The 20,063-nt window shown below is 49.4% G+C and overlaps 1 protein-coding gene across 3 annotated transcripts in view; it reads left to right on the top strand.

Moving 5' to 3' along the window:
- Nucleotides 1–20,063, top strand: part of LOC144770399 (uncharacterized) — a 643,183-nt gene that overhangs the window by 609,655 nt on the left and 13,465 nt on the right. For all 3 annotated transcript variants that reach the window (XM_078654899.1, XM_078654900.1, XM_078654898.1), the window contains exon 41: nucleotides 17,872–18,044. In XM_078654899.1, the coding sequence (XP_078511025.1) occupies nucleotides 17,872–18,044 (173 nt within the window). The remainder of the gene's footprint in view (nucleotides 1–17,871; nucleotides 18,045–20,063) is intronic.

The following is a 20,063-nucleotide window of genomic DNA, read 5'->3' on the forward strand; positions in this document are numbered from 1 at the left end:
GGACCCAAAACGTGCGCTTTCATTTTATATGGATCGCACACGCCAGTTCCGGGTGGATGACCAACTGTTTGTTGGCTACGTGGGTGAGAAGAAGGGAAGGGTGGTACAGAAACGGACCATCTCTCGGTGGGTCGTCCTGTGCATCAAAGCGTGCTACTCTTTGGCTCGGAAGGAGCCTCCTGTTGGGCTGAGAGCCCATTCCACTCGGGCCACGGCGGCTACTACTGCCCTGAACCGGGGAGTCCCTTTGCAGGACATTTGCCAGGCGGCTACGTGGGCCTCGCTGCACACCTTTGCGAGGCACTACTGCCTGAACAGTCAAGTCCGGAGGGATGGCTTCTTTGGCCGTTCGGTCCTCCAGGACTTTCTGGTGTAGGATTGTATTGGTTCGCAGACCCACCACCGGGGTTGGTATTGCTGGGGTATCTATTCTAAGGTAAGGAATCTAATACTAACCTGTTTCTTTCAGATGAACAAGTTACTTACCTTCGGTATATCTGTAAGAAACAGTAGTTAGTATTAGATTCCTTACCGCCCCACCCATCCTCCCCGTTCTGCGAACTGATACCTAGGGTTAAGGACATCCCTTTCAGGGCCCTAGTTTCTAATGGCACCAGTGTTGGTTCTCACATGGCTCTGCGTGTTCTGGCGCGGAAAAGCTGTGTGCAAAGAACTGACGTCAGCGCGCGGAGGCGGCGTCTATATACTCCAGCGACGTCATCACGGCGCACGACGCCGACGACGGACGCGGAGCCGCAGGGGACGCCTGCAGACGACGCCTACCGACGCGCAGGGGTACTGCTACGCAAAAGTTTCCGGATCCAGACTGACGCCTGGGGATATTCTAAGGTAAGGAATCTAATACTAACTACTGTTTCTTACAGATATATCGTTACCGAAGGTAAGTAACTTGTTCGTTAGGAAGGGATACTATCAACTATCAACTCTCCTACCCCTATTAGATCAGCTCTAGTTATTAGATATCGGTAGTGAATGTTTATGGAAATCAGTATCATGTAAATATGTACTGTGGTTTTTATTGTAGTTTGTATTTTTTTTATATTGATGTATACTTTTATGATTTCTTTGTGGAATCGAAATAAAGTTATATTTGATTTGATTTGATTTGACCTGGCTCTATGTCAAATATCTGATAAATGAGAACCATCCCCTTGACGGTGAAGGTCTTCCTGTCCTCCATCTCAGGGAAGCTGGTGCAGGGCCTTGCTGCAATGGGAAGGGTGGGTTGGAGTCGTGGACCCTCTCCAGGAGACTTTGCGTCTCTGGACATGGCTAGACTGCCAAGGAATTGTTCTGGTGACACACCACCTGCGGGTTTCCTGAATGCCATGGCGGACAAACTAAGCCGTTCATGCTCTGCGGATCACAAATGGCAGTTACATACGGAGGAGGCACAGGGTCTGTTTTGGGAATGGGGAAGGCCTGGATCAATCTTTTTGCCACCAACGAGAATGTAGAATGTGTGCACTTTTGCACATTGGATTTTTTTTATGCTACTGTTGATTGGAGACGTGTTCTAAGAAGATAAAAACTTGGGACTCCTGTACGCCTTTCCTGCTGATGCCTCTCCTGCTCTGAGTTTTGAAGAAGATACTGACTGACCGGGCCCAAGTAAGCCCTATATTGAGCACATAGAGTATGGTACCCCAAACTCCTGGGTGTGAGGTTTGCCCTCCGATTAGGCTGCAGCTTCGGGAGGATCTCTTGCCACAGCAGCAGGGCTGCACCAAACCTGCTCAATCTACATCTCCATGCTTGAAGATTGGGTGGTGACAATTGTGTGCTTTCGACCTTCCTCCCAAAGTTGTGAATGTCATCTTGGCAGCTAGGTGTGCCTCAACCATGTCTATATACGCCTGCAATTGGTATAAGTTTGTGGCTTGGCGTGCTGCTAAACAAATCAACCCACTCCATTCCAAACTGTCTAAAATTCTGTTTGTGTTGTCCCTCACACAGCAAGGCCTTGATGTGGCCTATGAAAAAGCTTCTAGGGGTAGTCCACTGCAATCACCCAAGTTTGTAGAGATAAGTTAAAGGCACTGTATCATTGAAACAGTCTGTCACTGTTGGATTTTTTCCAGGGATTGCCAAAGACCCGGGATCCTATATATATTATTAGCTGGAGGACAGTTTTGTTTTATTGGTCATGGTGTGAATGACTTATCTGTCATCTTCACAACAGTTCGATAGATCTAGGCATATTTTACAAATAAGGATTGAGCGAAGCCTCATCTAGCTCCCGCTTAGGCCAAGAGCTGGAACCAAGCGGTTCCTCACGATTTCTTGGAAGCAACTAGGGACACACAAGTTTCTCTGCTGCACTGTTAAGGTCAGTGACAAAGCAGTGATTGTTTCTCCTGCACAGCCGTGGGCAACCTTTTGTCATGGGATGACAGAGAACTCACAATAGCTTCCACAGAACTTCAGGCAGCTAGGCTGATGAAATCACTCTGCAACTTCTGCTCTGCAAAGAGTGCAGGTATTGTCCTTGATGATCTGGCTAATAAATTATTACGTTCTTCCTCTGTGATTGTTTCCAGACCATCTCCCTTCCTCATCTGAAATCCAAGAATCAGGCTGGCGCTTGAGGTGTACCCCTGGGGATCTGTGTGCTGCTTTTTTCTGTTTAATGTGTGTGTTCTATCTCGAACGTGCGATCTACACTCTAGGGGTGGTGCAGTTTAACTCAAATGCAGACGATTTGCAATTAATACTAAAATTGGTTAATGCTAGAGGATCTAGCCACCTTAGATGTCATAAATATTCTTCCCTCACTTCTCAAAGTACAGAAATTGATGGCTCTAGAGCTTTTGCAGCTTAATCATATATTAAAACTGAGTAGTGGATTACAAAAAATATCTTTAATTATATGCACCCTCCTCCAGCTGGCCAGAGGCATCCTAGAATAGTTCAACATGTATGTAACTACTGTATCTACCTGGACTCTGACCTGTTCCTAGAACCTCAGATCTTCAAAGTGGCAAGCCCCTGCTTCTGGCAGAAAAAGCAACTGAGGCAAATGCTCCCACGTTTTGCTCCAGAACAATATACTATTGTGACAATGGCTCTACTATAAACTCACGGATACTACGGTAATTCCTTCTACGTTGGTCTTCCAGAGAGACTCTTGCGACAACTTAAGCAGGCACAGGATGCTTCTGTTCATCTTTCAGTGGGTTCTAGGTGATAGCATCACATCAGCCTCATACTGAGACACCTTCACTGATTTCATATTAGAAAAAGAAAACTCTTTGGTTATAGTTTATCACATCATTCACTCCTCTCTTACATTCTTGACAGCGAAATTCCAATAAGATACCCTTAAACAGTATACATGTTCAGCTAACCAGATTTTCCAGGACTTCCCAAGCATTACATTGGTATCATTTACCTCCAATAAGCCACAGTATGTGTGCTGATGAATACAATTTAACATAACATAAAATAAAAATGTGGCTGTCCTCTGCAGGGTGCAATCCAGCAACTCCTTTAATAGCAGGCAAGCAGTAGTGTCAGCTGAATTTGACTGTAAGCTTGTGCCCAGCTTGGCAAGGAAAGCAGCTTCCATGCTTCTCCTGAAATGCATATTGCCAGCAGCTATAGGACTTGAAAAACGGACTGTGTTCTGTAGTTTTAGTCGACTGTCCTTTGGATCACCTTCATGAACCTCCCTGGTGCCTTGTAAACTCGTGGCATTAACTGATGTCGTTCTGCAGACAGGAGTGCCAAGCTCCGCTTCCCTTGCTCCTAAACTGGTGTTGGCGTTGTGCCTGAAGTAAGCTTGGTCTTCATCTTCGGTGGCTGTGCTTCCTCCTTCGGCAACACCACATTATCGGGTCCAGTAACATAATTTACTTTGCCAACTCCGACTCCCAATTTCTCCTTTGCATAAAAGAGCATCAATTCTTAAGGCCTCTTACCAGGAATATTTCCGGGGAATGGGTGACTCATTTGGAATAGGTTTGAAGTTTTTAGTATTCACCGCCCTCTTTTATATTGTGATTTGGTTGATAATGATCATGATAATTTGATCCATAAGAAGTGTATTAACACTTGTGTACTGATGGATCTTCAGAATGTAAGATGATTAAACATTTTCGCTGAGACTGACTTAGAATCTTCTCATCCTCCAACATCTATGCAATACTCGTCTGGCACTAGAAACGCAGTTGAGATTCAGAATAATTGTTTGCGTAGCGAACAGCCAAGGACAACTCTTTGTACAGTGGAGAAGTGTGGCTCAGGGGTTGGAGGCAGCAGACCCGGAAGCTGAGATCGGTCCTGGACCAGGGTTCAATTCCCCGCCTCGGCGGGGTCTTCGGCTAAAAATTCCACGGACTCGATAATTCTCGCCCCGGTGCCTCCTCGACTCACGGGTTCACACTCTGCGACTCTGGGCAATAGCTTGCTTAATCTCCACAACGGCCCCTCGCGGCGGGATGCCTGACTTTCACCTTGTGGATACCCTGCTATCTCACAGGGGAATACCAGGAAGGGTTCCCTAAGCAAGCGCCGGGAAACCCACTGCGGGTAGCTGTGCGCTATATAAGCTCAACTACATTTACAGAACTTTTAGTGTGCAAGCATGTGACGGATGCAAATATACAATTTGACAAGGCTCTTTGTCGCCGTGTCGGAGTCCTGGGAGAATTCGCAATCTACTCCAATTGTTGCGAGATCTGTTTCCCACGAGCACAAGCCAGCCCATTGTCATTTAGCTTTTTTGACTTCTCATCCCACACCTGAGAGCTTGATCGTTGAGGATAATGCTTCCAGGAGGAAGCGGGGCACTTTTCCTGCGATAGCCCCAGACTGAGAGTCCAAATGCATCTTTTCTATTGAACAGATATACCCATGGGGTTTTATTGTGGAGGCATATGTGAATCTGCATACCTGTATTCTGTTCTTTGATATTTTGGTCTGGTGACCAGTGGGTTTTTAGACTATTGATCAGTTATTCTCTACCCTCTGGAAGAGCCCATTTCCTCACAACACTCCCATCCAGTGACGGCTCCTCACCTTAGATGAAGGAGTGTCCCCCCCACTATTTTCGGCAGTAGAAATAAATGAAAAATTAAATTATAATAACTGGTTATTATTATTTTATTTGTTCCTGCTGTGGCTTGGTGGGTGGGGCGTGTCTTCACTGATCTAGGAGCAGGGGAGGAGTAGTGGCACCCTCCTAAGTGCGCAATGACTGTTGGGCCGGCCAAACAGTCATGCACAATTTGCATGTTCAGCTTGCGTGGAGAACATGCCCAGAGCCTATTCCCTAGCTTAGCGCCGAACCACGGCACTGCAGCGTTGTGATTGGTCAGGTGAGCCTGGGTGCTCTAATTGGTCACGGGAGCCTGGGTCTGCTGCTTCCTGGTTCCTGTGGAGCAGAGGGACGACGAAGAGGGGCGAGGAGGAAAGGTATGTTTTATCTTTTTTCTTTACTTTACCCCTCCCCCCCCTCACCTTCCGCCCTGCCACTCTTGATCGTGCCAGCCACCATTGCCCCCAACCTCCAAAAACATTTTGGTGAAGAGATTGCACTTTCGAGGCAGGGTACCAAAAAAGATTCTTCCTTAGATGCAAAAGGTTCTTGTGCTACTCTCGATATTGTCAAATTCCAAAGGAAGATGGGGGTCTGCAACTGATCTTGGACTTCTGAGCCATGTAAACTTTTCTGAGACAGGATAAGTTAAGGATTCTGACTTTCCAGCACATTTTGCAGTTTCTGGAAAAGCAGGATTGACTTGTGTCTCTGCAGCTCCAGGATGCATATTTCCACATTCCGGGTAGAGACTCGCAGAAAGAATTTCTGATTGACTGTGGAAAATATTCATCTGCAGGTCGAGGTGCTTTCTTTCTTAGATCTTGGAACTGCATGTGTTTATAAGGACAGTGCCTATGGTTGTGGCTCTTCTTTATCAACAGTGCTGCTTTCTGTACTTTTATACGGATTATTGGTTTTTGAAAATTCCTTTTCTTGAGATTGTCCCTCTGAACCTTTCATTAGTTTACACAATTTGAATTTGAACAATTGTCATCTTGTTCCTTGTCAGCAAGGTCAGTGTCAGTGTTACAACTATCTGAAAGAGACACGTTAGTGATATATTCCTTACCTTAGAATATCCCCAGGCGTCCGACTGGATCCGGAAATTTTTGCGTAGCAGTACCCTTGCGCGTCGGTAGGCGTCGTCTGCGGCTCCGCGTCCGTCGTCGGCGTCGTGGGCGCCGTGATGACGTCGTCGGAGTACTTAGACGCCGCCTCCGCGTGCTGACGTCAGTTCTTCTTTTTTCCGCGCCTGCAGCGCAGATCTGGAAAAAGTGGTACCTTAGTCACTTTTTGACAAAACTTTTTTGATCTTTTTGATCATTCTTTTTCGAAGTCTTCGACTCCGAACGATGCCGGTAGGGATGCCAGGTTTTAAACCCTGTGAGGATTGCGACCGGCTGATGTCGAAGTCTTCGACTCCGAACAATGCCGGTAGGGATCCCAGGTTTTAAACCCTGTGAGGATTGCGACCGGCTGATGTCGGTCACCGACCCTCACCGTCGGTGTCTCCACTGCCTGGGCGTCGATCACGACGACAAGACCTGTTCCGTCTGTCGAGCCCTGACTTCGAAGTCTAGGCAGGAGCGGTCCCGTAAGCGGCTCGAGCTCCGACAGTCGGCCCCGCGCTGTGAGAGGTCCCGGTCTGAACGGAGGTCGAGGGACCGGTCGCGGGAGCGGAGCCATCATAGCTCCGGGAGTCGACACCACTCCTCTGGGTCGAAGTCGTCAGGTAAGCACAAGAAGTCGAAGAGACGTCATCGCTCTTCCGACGCCCCCCGACGCTCGCTCGACGCAGCCGGGGGTTCAGGTGACACCGCCCACGCGGCTCTGTCGGGGTCGCAGGCGCCGCGCCCGGCCCCTTACCCTCCGGTCCCTGGGCCGCGCGCGACGCCAGAGGAGATCGAGCGGTTCCTCATGGCCATGAGGTCCCTCTCTCCTCCGACGGGCTCCGCGCCGCCTTCGGGCCCAGCGGTCCCGTCTGGGGGTCCTAGCGGGTCGGGGGCTTCGGCCCCGACGCCGTCAGGTGCTTCGGCTCCGACGCCGCCGGAGCTGTCGGGCCCGGCGCCGAGGGCCCCACTGGATCCGGTCCGGATCCGGGTCGCCACCGGTGGACTTGACGACCTCCCTGGCGCCGACCCCTCAGGTGTCACCCCCGGTGCCGTCCTCGGGCGGCGCCGTCCCCGATGCCTCCCTCGACCCTGTTCCGGCGCCGGAGCGGCGCCGCTGGGCGCCACTTCAGACGCCGTTCGGAGAGTTCACTTTCCATGAACCGGCCCCATCATTTGCTAACCCTGAGTTCCAGGAGATGGGTGATGAGGAGGATTGGGAGGGGTCTGAGGACCCTCTGACCCGTGAGTGTCAGTCCCAGGAGGACTGGACAGGTGAACTTGGGGATGCCAGTGGTCTGGACACTTCGCCGGACACTGGCTTTGTCTCACCTCCTACCGTGGCTACGGAGGAGGGGGCAACCTACAGTGTGGTGTTGATGAGGGCGGCCAAGGCCTTGGGCCTTGAGCTCCCCGTCGCGGCCGTGAAGACTAACCTCCTCACTGAGGTCCTTAAACCGCAGTCAAGCTCGGCCGAGCCTCTGCTGCCGTTTAACGAGGCCTTGACCGACGTTCTTTTGGGCACTTGGTCCAAGCCCGCTACAGGTTCGCCTGTATATGGGAACGTGGCCAGACGCCACCGCCCGGCTCCGGGCGACCCTTGTTTCCTGTCCACCCACCCCACCCCTGAGAGCCTGGTGATCCAGGCCTCCAATTCCCAGACCTCATTCCCGTCGGTGCCGCCTGACAGGGAATCCAAGAGGTACGAGCAATACGGCAAGAAGGTATTCTCTTCCCTGAGTCTAGGACTGCGGTCTTCCAACACCGCGTGCCTCTTGGGCCGTTACACCCACTCTCTGTGGGATACGGTCGCGGACGTGCTGCCAGAATGCCCGTTGGAGGTACGGGCTAAACTCTGCCAAGCCCTTGTGGAAGGCCGAGATGCGGCACGTTATTCGATCCGGTGTGGACTGGATACCACCGACTCTTTGGGCAGAGCGATGGCAACGACGGTGGCGATTCGTCGCCACACCTGGTTGAGGTCTGCCAACTTCTCGGCTGATGTCCAGAATACACTCATGGACATGCCGTTTGATGGCGATCGCCTTTTTGGCGACAAGGCAGACCATGCGCTCGAGCGCTTCAAGGACTCCAGGGCTACGGCCAAGTCCTTTGGCCTCTCGGCCCCGCGCCAGCAATCGGCTGCCTTTCACTACTTTCGTGGCCACAGAAGGGGTGTACCCACATGTGCTGCCAGCCACGCTCCGCAGGGTAATACCCAACGCGGTGGCGGCCGTGGAAACCGCCGTGGCGGCAGTCGGGGACAACGGCGAGGTCAGTCCACACCTTCCCCCGCAGCATCCGCCTCAAAACCCTCCTAGTCCGTGCTTTCTGGCCCATGTGACGCCAGTGGGGGGCAGGGTTCGCCATCACCTCCTCCACTGGCGCACTGTCACGTCGGACAGGTGGGTGCTGCAAATCGTCCGAAGGGGCTACTCCCTCCCCTTCGAGGCGACCCCTCCAGCCATGCCACCGCAGTACCACCGAGTATCGGGGGATCATTTGCAGCTTCTGCAGGAGGAAGTTACGGCTCTCTTGGCCAAGGGGGCCATCGAGCGCGTTCCTGGGCCAGAAGTAGGGTGTGGCTGCTACTCCCACTACTTTCTGGTACCCAAGAAGGGCAAAGGGGGCCTAAGCCCTATCTTGGACCTAAGGAACGTCAACAGCTTCCTCCGGAAGGAGAAGTTCAAAATGCTTACACTGGCTCAGGTCTTAGCTGCCCTGGACCCAGGAGACTGGATGGTAGCGTTGGACTTGCAGGACGCTTATTTCCAAAATCCCCGTCCTGCCGGCCTACCGGCGTTACTTGCGGTTCACGGGTGGCCACGAGCACTTTCAGTTTACCTTGCTCCCCTTCGGCCTTACCAGCGCCCCACAGGTGTTCACACAGGTGATGGCGGTGGTCGCAGCTCGTCTGCGCAGGTTAGGGGTTTCAGTCTTCCCTTACCTCAACGACTGGTTGTTGAAGGCGGGCTAGGCCCAAACAGTCGTCAGGCACATCCAGACAACGGCAGACCTCCTGCACCAGCTGGGGTTCTCACTCATTGTGCCGAAGTCACACTTGTGCCCCTCTCAGAAGCTTCTCTTCATCGGAGCGGTTCTGGACTCAGCGCAGTTTCGGGTTTATCCTCCCGAACAGCGGGTCCGGGATATTCAGGCTCTCATTCCACTCTTTCAGCCTTTATCCTGGGTCTCGGTCAGGTTGACGCTGCGTCTTCTGGGGCGGATGCGGGCTCTGCAGTGGGACCTGAAGTTTGTCGGCCCAGTATCAGGGCAACCTGTCCGACCACGCCCTGATCTCGGAGGGCACTGCGAGACAACTGCAGTGGTGGCTCACCGACCGTGATTGGGTCAGCGTCGGATCCCTCTCCCTTCCCCACCCGGAGCACGTAGTCGTGACGGATGCGTCCCTCCAGGGCTGGGGAGGCCACATGGGAGAGGCGGAGATCAGAGGCTTATGGTCTCCGGCGGAGGCCCGGCTCCACATCAACCTTTTGGAGTTGCGGGCGATTCGTCTAGCACTGAAAGCATTCCTCCCCTCTGTCCGGGGGAGTGTAGTGCAGGTGTTCACGGACAACACCACCGCCATGTGGTACTGCAACAAACAGGGCGGGTGGGGTCGTGGACCCTTTGCCAGGAGGCTCTGCGCCTCTGGCAGTGGCTGGAACGCCAGGGCGTGACCCTGGTGGCTCAACACCTGGCAGGTTCTCTGAACGCTAGGGCGGACGAGCTCAGCCGTCGGTGCATGATGGATCACGAATGGCGTCTGAACTCGGACGTGGCGAAAGGCCTCTTTCAGCAATGGGGAGAGCCTTGGTTAGATCTATTCGCCACCGAAGAGAGCGCGCAATGTCATCTGTTCTGCGCGTTGGAATTTCCAAGGCGGCACTCGCTCGGAGACGCTTTTCGTCACGAGTGGAGTTGTGGTCTATTGTACGCCTTTCCGCCTATACCACTTCTGCCAAGAGTGCTGAAGAAGATCAAGCGCGACCGGGCACAAGTCCTCCTTGTGGCTCCGGACTGGGCACAAAGGTACTGGTATCCAGAGCTACTCAGTATGTCAGTCGATCCCCCGGTTCGTCTGCCTCTTCGGGAGGACCTTCTGTCGCTGCAGCAGGGGACGGTCCTCCACCCGAACCTGTCCAGTCTCCACCTCCATGCTTGGAGATTGAGCAGCGACAGTTGAAGCCATTTGACTTGCCTCCTGAAGTCTGTAACGTCATTCTGGCAGCCAGGCGTCCCTCCACAAAGTCCGTATACGCCTGCAGGTGGAACAAATTTGTGGCACGGTGCACAGCAAAGGCCGTGGATCCTCTTGCTGCCCCTCTCTCTGAGGTTCTTCTCTTCCTTCTTTCTCTTGCCCGGCAGGGCTCTGCTCTCGGCACTATCAAGGGCTACCTTTCTGCCCTTTCAGCCTTTCTAAGGCTGCCTGATCAACCTTCCTTGTTCAAGTCCCCTATTGTAAATCGTTTTCTTAAGGGCCTCACACACACGTTCCCTCCTGTTCCGTTTGTGATGCCTCAGTGGGACTTGAACCTTGTTCTTACGTTTCTGATGTGCGCTCCCTTTGAGCCACTTCACAACAGTCCTCTCTGCCTTCTTACTTTGAAGACTGCTTTCCTGGTTGCCATCACCTCTGCCAGGAGAGTGAGTGAGCTCCAGGCCCTTTCTTGTACTCCTCCTTTCCTTGTTGTCCATCCGGACGAGGTTGTGTTGCGTACTAAGCCATCTTTCCTGCCCAAGGCTGTCACAGCCTTCCACATCGGGCAGTCTATCACCTTGCCAACCTTCTTCCCGCCTCCGCATCCCTCTAAAGAGGAAGAGCGGCTCCACCGTCTGGACCCAAAACGTGCGCTCTCATTCTATTTGGATCGCACACACCAGTTCCGGGTGGATGACCAACTCTTTGTTGGTTACGTGGGCGCTAAGAAGGGGAAAGCGGTGCACAAGAAGACCATCTCCCGGGGGATCATCTTGTGTATCCAGGCATGTTACTTCATTGGCTAAAAAGGAGCTCCCTGTTGGATTGCGGGCTCATTCCACCCGAGCCACGGCGACTACAACTGCCCTGGGCCGGGGAGTGCCCTTACAAGACATCTGTCAGGCAGCTACATGGGCCTCGCTGCACACGTTTGCAAGACACTACTGCCTCGACAGCCAAGTCCGAAGGGGTGGCTTCTTCGGCCGTTCTGTCCTCCAGGACTTTCTGGTGTGATTATTGGTTCGCAGACCCACCACCGGGGTTGGTATTGCTAGGGTATCTATTCTAAGGTAAGGAATCTATCACTAACGTGTCTCTTTCAGATGCACAAGTTACTACTTGTGTAACGATATATCTGTAAGAGACATTAGTTAGTGATAGATTCCTTACCGACCCACCCATCCTCCCCGTTCTGCGAACCGATATCTAGGGTTAGGGTTATCCCTTTTCAGGTCCCTAGTTTCAATGGCACCAGTGTTGGTTTTTTAACATGGCTCGGCGCTTCTGGCGCGGAAAAGCTGTGTCTAAGAACTGACGTTAGCACGCGGAGGCGGCGTCTAAATACTCCGACGACGTCATCACGACGCCGCAGACGACGCCTACCGACGCGCAAGGGTACTGCTATGCAAAAATTTCCAGATCCAGTCTGACGCCTGGGGATATTCTAAGGTAAGGAATCTATCACTAACTAATGTCTCTTACAGATATATCGTTACACAAGTTGTAACTTGTGCATTGGGTTTATGGGCATCTGTAATCTTTTTTAATTACAATGGTGCATATGAGAATGCAGAAGTGTCTGAAAAGACATTGAAATCAGTATCATGGCAACCTGACCGACATCAATTCAGAGTCCTCAGAAAGTACTATTTTCCTTACTTTGGTGGGGAGATTGATCAAGCACAACGCTGAGATGTCCCTTCAACCCACTTACTCATCCAATTATAGTACAATGTGTCTCTTCGTAGTTGGAGGGCGCTCAGCTGAAAGATTTATGAATGGAAGTTGGTTTAAGGGGGTGTCAAAGTTCCACTTTAATTTTATGGTGTTGTGTGCGTTTGAGTTGGCTCTGAGAACTCTCCTCTCAGGAATATGCCATTTTCAGGTTCACACTCTGAAGGACAACTTGAAAGTCATGTTTTACTTAAAAAAGCAGCAAGAAGTGGGTTCAGTTGAGTTATGTGAAGAAGCATTGCAAATCTGCAATACCAAGAGATTTCAAGGTGGGCGGCTGTCAAACATCTGGCTGGATGGAGAAAATGAACGTGGTTTATGAGAACAGGATTACACGTGTCAAGCATGAATCTAACTGTATGAAAAGGTAGTGGATGAAGACATTTTAATGTTTTGGTAGAAGCCAGGTGACCTTCCACTAAGCTGTTTTTTAAGTAGGTGTGAGGTTTCAGCAAGCTGATGTTACAGTAGGTCTGAAGGTCCTTCAACAACATAGACTGGGTGTTTCTTTTATTTTGTTGTGGCTGGCACTGAAAGATGTTCGCATTTCTAGGGTGAAATGTTATTTCTGCAGCATTTGATCTTTCATAGATTCACATCATTGAGTTATTGCCTGGTGTCAGGCTGGGAGCACTTGGCAGTCTATGTTATTATATCAGTGTTTCAATCCAGTAAGTTTCATTGAAAACGAAAGAAAAATCTTAACAGATATTACATAGCCCTTCCACCTCATTATATGACCCGAAGTCCAACCGGTCAGGTAGAAGGGAATCAGGACTTCAACCCTCTGCAGATTCTCCAACTACTACATTTTCTACCGCTTGGCATCAGCAACTCAGAATTCCTTTGATCTCTGCTCTTTTGCGTCCCTACAGAATTACTTTAGTTAAATCTGCACTTCAGGTCATCATATACTTTAATTCTTCTCCACAAAGAACTGTGGTACAATTTCTTTGTGACTTGTATCATTTGGATCATGGCTGAATGCTCACCCACAATGACTCTTTAAATCATGTGAGTTTTGTGGAGCCTGAAAGGTCTATGCTGATGACCGTCATAAGAAATGTATTTTTTGTGTGCACAAATCAGGTCATAGACCAAAAGATTGTAATATCTGTGCAACTTTTACCACTAACAACCTCAAGCATAGAGAGAGTAGATTTATGTGCCTGTTAAATGCGGAAGAACCAGGAGCATCCTCAGAGAAAAGTTTACTGTCAACCAAAAATACAAATTGGAAAGGCACCCAACAAAATACAGGCTTTCTACAGCTTCTTCAGAGCCCTCTGTAAAATCCACCAAGAGACCCTGTGCCCCTGCCTTGAAAGGACATTCTTCTGGTCAAGGTGCGCCAAAGGCTTCCATTTCAGAACTCATTCCATCGAAGAAGAGGTCAAAGAAAGATTAAAAAATACATTATTACATCACACAGTAGACCATTAAGGAATCTGTCTACGAAACACTATAAAGTAGTGCCAACAAGTTCAGCATCGCTTTAGGCTTTGCCAGTGATTGTTGTATGTGTGGTTTCTGCAAGATTTTAGAACAATTTCATCCAATGTGTCTTGGTCAGTATATCAGCATGGATATCAGAATGGAATGGACATTGCTTGTGTGGAATCCTAATTTCAGTTTATTGAGGTCTGCTTCAGTTAGAGAGTATTAAAGATATGGGGTCGATTCACAATGACAATCTGGGACAAAAGTCTAACTTTACAACTTTTGGTATTTACAGATGTAGGAGAGTAGGGTCTGCAATCCTATGATCACCCAGATTTTTGCTTTTTGCTGCACTGGTTTACGACTTTCCCTGGCTGTGGGCCTGCTAATCAGACCCACAGCCTAGCTGTTCTCTCTATCCAAATTGTACTCAGGTACTGAATTGGCACTGGGCCCTCTCCAAGTCCCTGTACCCAGGGCTGAGGTGTACCCAGAAGTCTCCCAGGGGCTGAAGCATGTATTATGCCACCCCTGGGCTGACTAACTAAACTGACACAACTGGCTGCACGACAGCTGGGGCAAGGTGGGGTACTCACCCTTTGCTTTAGATATAGTATACCTATATCTAACCCTAAAATGGACACACAGATCTCCTATCAGTCACTCCTATGGCAGGCCTTAACAATCCTGAAGGCAGAGTGCTTGGAATCGTGTGAGATGGTGCTCTGGCATGAGCTGAGCCTGTCTGCGGCTTTCGGGATCCATCCCTTAGCCGTTTCCATGATATCGCATACCATATACTCTTAAGTGCATTATAATCCTCGCGGTTATATGCCAACTCTGGTATCGCTTTATCAAAACATGTCGAGTAAGGTGTCATACGAATTGGAATACTAACCCCTCGCCAATTCTGGCGACGGGGTTAGCATTCCACCCTTCTAGAGGGACACGACATGTATGTAACCCCTAACCCCGGTTAAAGTCAAACAGAGCCTCAGCTCCACAAAATGGATGCTGCCACCGAGACACAAGTCTGCCCTCCTGCTGCTGGGAGTCCTCCCAGAGCAGGAGATAAGGACAAAGGGTTTCCTGCCAGGGGCGGTGCCAGCACCGTCCCAGACAGGGTTTTGTGTATTGTAGGTAGGCAGGGCTTTAGAGGAAGGTGACTGCACGTGGCACCCCGGTGCTCACTGTGCATAGGCTGGCTGGAACCAGTTCCAGGGTCACTCCAGACCCTGTGCTGGGGAAAAGCCCGCCAAGGAAGTGGGTGTAACCACCCCCCTCCTAGTCCCACCCCTAGGGCAGGACTTAGTCGCGTGCCAGCCCCTTTTTACAGGATAAAGGTAGGAACTGGCCCCCTTCCAAATCAGATCATCTTTGAATCCTGAAACTACTTTCCACGAAAGGAACTCAAGACTTCTTCCTAAGATTTCTCCCTTGTGACTAAGGAGTAGTCACCCTGCATCCGCAGGCACCATCTTAAAGAACACTGCGGTCTGCTGCAAGTCTCTCCTCCGGATCAAGACTGCCCAGCTCGACGAGAACCGGCTTCCCTGGCACCTCTGACCTCTACCCACCTCTACAGCCCAGCTGAGAACCGTGGGTGCGACGAGACCTCAAGGGACCGGCCATCTGCAAGACTGCACGACTTCTTTCCAGCAAGCCCGCCGAGTGAATTCCTGGTGAGTGCTTTGGGGTCCGAGAAGCCCCGACCCTGAGCAGCTCCAGCACCGAAGTGCAGCCCCCCAGCATCTCCACGATCTGCGTGGGGCCCTTCTGCTTTTGGCTGCTCACCGCGTTGTTTGGCTACTAGCCCGCTGGCTTGTGGCCTTCCCGACGACGCCCGACGACATTTCTGCTGCTAGTCTGGTTGCTCCAGACTGGCCCTTGCTTCCCTCCATCGGAGAAGTACCCTGGACCCTCCTGGTCCGCCCAAGACGCCATTTTAGGTCCACCGCGTGGGCCTTGCATTTGCCAAGACTTGTTGCCCAATCCTGGGTCCAGCGACGTCGACAGCAAGAACCTTCGTGGGACAGCTCGCACCTCCATCCTGGTCGCCGACAACGCCTCCTGGTCCGAGAGACTGCAGAGCCCAGCAGCGCCCACTCACCTGACTGCGGTGACTTCGCCCGGTGCCATCCTGGTGCCCACTTAATCACTGGCTAGTGATTCAAGAACTTGGTCCCCTCTGCTTTCAGGTTTCCTTCTTCCTTGATCCAGGCTTGGATCCATCGAACTTTCCTTCACTGGTCGCCTGCCAGCAACTTCCTTCTTCCAGGCTCCTGGTCCGGCAACGAGATCCCCGACGTCTTTTCAGACCTATGCAGCTGCAGCCCCTGGGCTAGGTAACTTCGGCACTTCGGTGTCCCAGCATAGCCTCACTATCCTAGGGTCAGGATCCACTGTCGTTTTCTTCCTACCAGGTCGGGTTCGCCCGTGAACACTAACTTTGCCTTTACTAGCTCCCATAGACTTTGTCCCGCATCCCGCGTGAGAGTGCACACTCTGCACCCGAGTCCCCTGGGCCTCCTAGTAGTAATCTAACGATTCTATAGTCAAGTCCTAGCGATTCCAAAGCCTATTAGTACTGTACTTACCTGCTAGTAATTTCGCATTCCACTTTTTAAGTATATGGTTTTTCGTGCCCCTCGGGCATTTGTGTATAACGTGCTAACTTAAGTATTTTCGTAAGAGTTTTGTTGTGTGCCTAGCACCCTGTCCTCATAAAGAGTACAGGGTTGTTGTGATTCTAATAAATACACTGTTTATTTTCATAACACTTGTGTGGTGTCCTTTCACTGGGTGTTCAAGGGGTAATGTGATGGTAAAACAGCTGGCTTAACACGCCCTCTAGAGTCTTAGCCTTAGACTGCTCGTATCCATGCTACTAGGATAGCTGGTCTATAAGGTTGACTTACAACCAATCATCAATAAGGGTTGTTTGGACTGATATATAGTGATCACTAGAATAGTGAACACTGCACATCAGGCCAACTTCTCACAACAGAGGTAATTTACGAGTCATATCTTTACGTCTGCAGTCGGGCTGGAATCTACGGCTTGGGTCGTACTCTCTGCACCCGGGCCGTATTCTCAGGCTCGGGCTGGATAAAGGGTAATCAGTGTTCCGTAATGGAATTTTTACAAAACATTAGGTACGCGTGATAAATGGTAGTGAAGGTCATGAAAATCAGTTTGTGTAGGGGAAAGGATGTGGCCAAACACTACATCATATCCCAGAAAGGTTTGCTCGTATGCATCATGGTGCATGCAGTCCACAATTTGTGCTCGCCTCAGTGTTGACTGTAGTGTCAACACCGCAGTTAACACTAAGGGGAGCGCAACGCTCTCCTCAGTGTTGATTGTAGTGTTTACACTACAGTCGACACTGAGAAGAGCGCAAATTGGACTGCGTGTACCATGATGCAATGGAGCAAACTTTGAGATGTAGTGTCTGGCCACATCCTTTTAGCTACCTAAACTGATTTTCATGACCTTCTCTACCCTTTATCACACGTTTCTAATGTTCCTTTTTGTAAAAATTGCATTCCGACTTATTGAGTACACTTCATCCGGCCCAAGCAGGAGAGTACGGCCCGAGCCCGAGATTCCAGCCCGTCTGCGGACGTAAAGATCCGACTTGTAAATGACCTCTGTGAATACCAAAAGTCGTAAAGTTAGGCTTATGTCTCGGATTGCCTTTGTGAATCAGGCCCCTGATGTTTCCAGATCCATATTGGTGCATGGGGTTGTTCTCAGTAGTAATCTGCCTTAGGAAGAGGCCCCACTTGTGCTTACATAATCCATCTCCCTTGTCACCCTGGGCCTCAAGTGTATTCTTGAGTAGTAGATCTAAAGTTTGTCTGCAGTGGCGATCTATTCTAGAAGATAGGAGAATGGTCTCATTGTGCTCTATGGAAGTGAAAACAATGTAGTATAATGATATCTTGAGTAAGGGCATCCTCAGATCATTGCTCAATGCCAGCCTTTGTCCATTTAGTGCCCTGCAAGCAAGCCTTCCACAAGTCTCACACAGTTGTTGTTTGCAAGCTTCTTGGTGCACTTCTCTCTTAGCTTCATTGCATTTGTAAATCAAGATTGATAGTTTTTAAGTTGAAAGTGAATTATTATGAACCATGTATATATATGGAGCTTACCACAGAGTAAATTGCCTATTGTAAAATGAAAAAGTTTACTTGGTTCTGTTTTTTGAGGAATGGGCAAAAGTATATTGCTAGTATGTACAGACAAGGCATTAATCTGGCCTGATAATTGGTGCCTCACCTCTAAAAGCCTGTTTTGTTCTTCTTTTATCCTGCCAATAGATGGAGAAGTTACACATTCGCATGAAGCAGCTGAAGCGCCAAGTGGAGGAGTCTGAAGAGGAGGCATCGCGAGCCAATAACAACAGGCGCAGACTGCAGCGGGAGCTGGAAGATGTAACTGAGACAGCAGAGTCTATGAACAGGGAGGTCAACAACCTCAGAAGCAGGCTTCGGTAAGGCAGCTTAGTGCCCTGCTCTATGAGGCAAAAAGAGAAAAACGAGGCACATCTTGCTACCCCTCCTCTTCCAGATGTATGAACTGTGCAGTGTTTGATAGATGTTCATGTAATCTTTATTGGTATTATTGGTGTATTTGGTGCTTTATGGTCTTGGAAACTCAACAGGTTCCAGGTGACCTTTCAGTCTTGATGTATCAACAGATATTTAATTGGAATATCTAGTTTGAAAACAATCTCGATCAATGTCTAGCTTGGATGGGTGTCTAGGTAATGAGCTAATAAGCTAGATTTGTTTAAGGTTTGACAGAGAGCCACATACTTAGCTTTATGGATTGCAATTCAACAGCTGCCTAGCTTTTATTTAAGGTGATTCTATTTCTAATAGGTACAGACCCATGGTTGTATTCATGACTGATTGAATGAATACATTTCTTGGTGGATGGCTGGCTGGTTCATTTCTAGTTACTGATGATCATACCAAGCATTCCTATGGTTCTCAGATGTGTGACTTATTAATGCATTTCTTTTACAACCGTTTCATCCTCAATTAGTGATTGTCTATTTTTGCATTCGGTAGCAAATAACCAAGCGGCAGTGTTTTCTTTGTCAGTAAGAGCAGAGGGCAAACATCATGTAACTGCGATAGATAATGGTTCCTTCTAGAGTATAGAACCTTTGCTTTGTTGGGCAAGCACGTTATTTTCAACTGGAGTAGGCTATGGTAGGATAATGAGGGCAAAAGAATTAAAAGCCCACCGAAACCCCTACTATATGGTGAATACGGCTGCTTGTGTGGTGGAGACATAAAGCAATTCACCTTATATTTTCTTTTAAATGACACTCATTCATTTGATGCAGTTGACATGCCAGTCCCTGCTACTTCCTTCTCTATTTTTATTTTTTCACCATATTTCTACCTTGTGATCTTCCTGCGTGTTTGTTCATTTATTCACTCATTCTCTCGTTTTGTTTCTCCTTTTTCTGCCTTTGCATCTGTCACTCATCTCTCTACCCACCAACTTAACAGCAAGCTAGAGCGACTGCAGCGCAAGTACGTGGTTCCGTATTATCCTGCATGACCAGTGTGCTGCCTGACATGTTCTCAACTACTTTGAGTGCTTCTCTGGGCAGCTATCCTTTCCGGAATGGTGGCTTTATTGGAATGGGGAGAAACACAGTCCAAGCTCAGTAGTGCATCTCACACATACCTTTAGCTAGTTAGTGAATTTGCTGCAAATGACTCCCTCTGTAGTGCCCATGTAGAACCTTGCTTACTTGTTTCTTTGTACCTTGTGTGGCTATAGATACACATTTTCTGCTTACCTCTGCATCTAGGTTTGGGCACGGAAGTTTGCAACTTGTTTTTGTTTGAAGATGTTTCGAGTCGCAAAAACTGTTGACAAAGGTGCTGTTCCCTGATGCCTCTGATGTGGGTCAGCAAGAAGCCAAAAATCTACTCCAAAAGCCTTCGGGACCTGAAGAGATAATGCATTTATGAAAGCACTAAACAACATCAGTGACAGCACAAAACACCAAGATAAATCTTTTTAGGATGTGTTGCTGGCTATTTCATGCTATGCACACTTCTACTATCTATTGTTGTGTGTGGATGTTCCAAGTTGTTTTTGTTTAATGCAGAGTTTTCAGTTTTGGGATGATTTGTGAATCCTCCTCAAAAAGGACACTGCACCAGGACAAAGGCTCCACCTTAGATTGTTTGTTTTACCTCCATTCAGTTTGGATGTTCTTTTTGGAGCTCTGGGACCATCCTGTAGCAGAAAGCAATCATTGGAGTCCAAACACATCAGTCGGTTTTTGACAGAAAAAGGACACTGTATGACAGTCAATCCCTTCGGAGTTAACCAGTCTGTATTTAAGCCAGATCTTGTGAGAACAACTCATAGGAGGAGTGGGTTCTGGAGAACAAATCCTTCCAGATCTGCCCTAAATGCAACAGCAAGTTCCCCTGGTCAGACCAGCATAGGATATGCAACCTTTGCTTACTAAGAGACC

This window comes from Lissotriton helveticus, chromosome 7 (assembly GCF_964261635.1).
Source record: "Lissotriton helveticus chromosome 7, aLisHel1.1, whole genome shotgun sequence".
Lineage (NCBI taxonomy): Eukaryota > Metazoa > Chordata > Amphibia > Caudata > Salamandridae > Lissotriton > Lissotriton helveticus.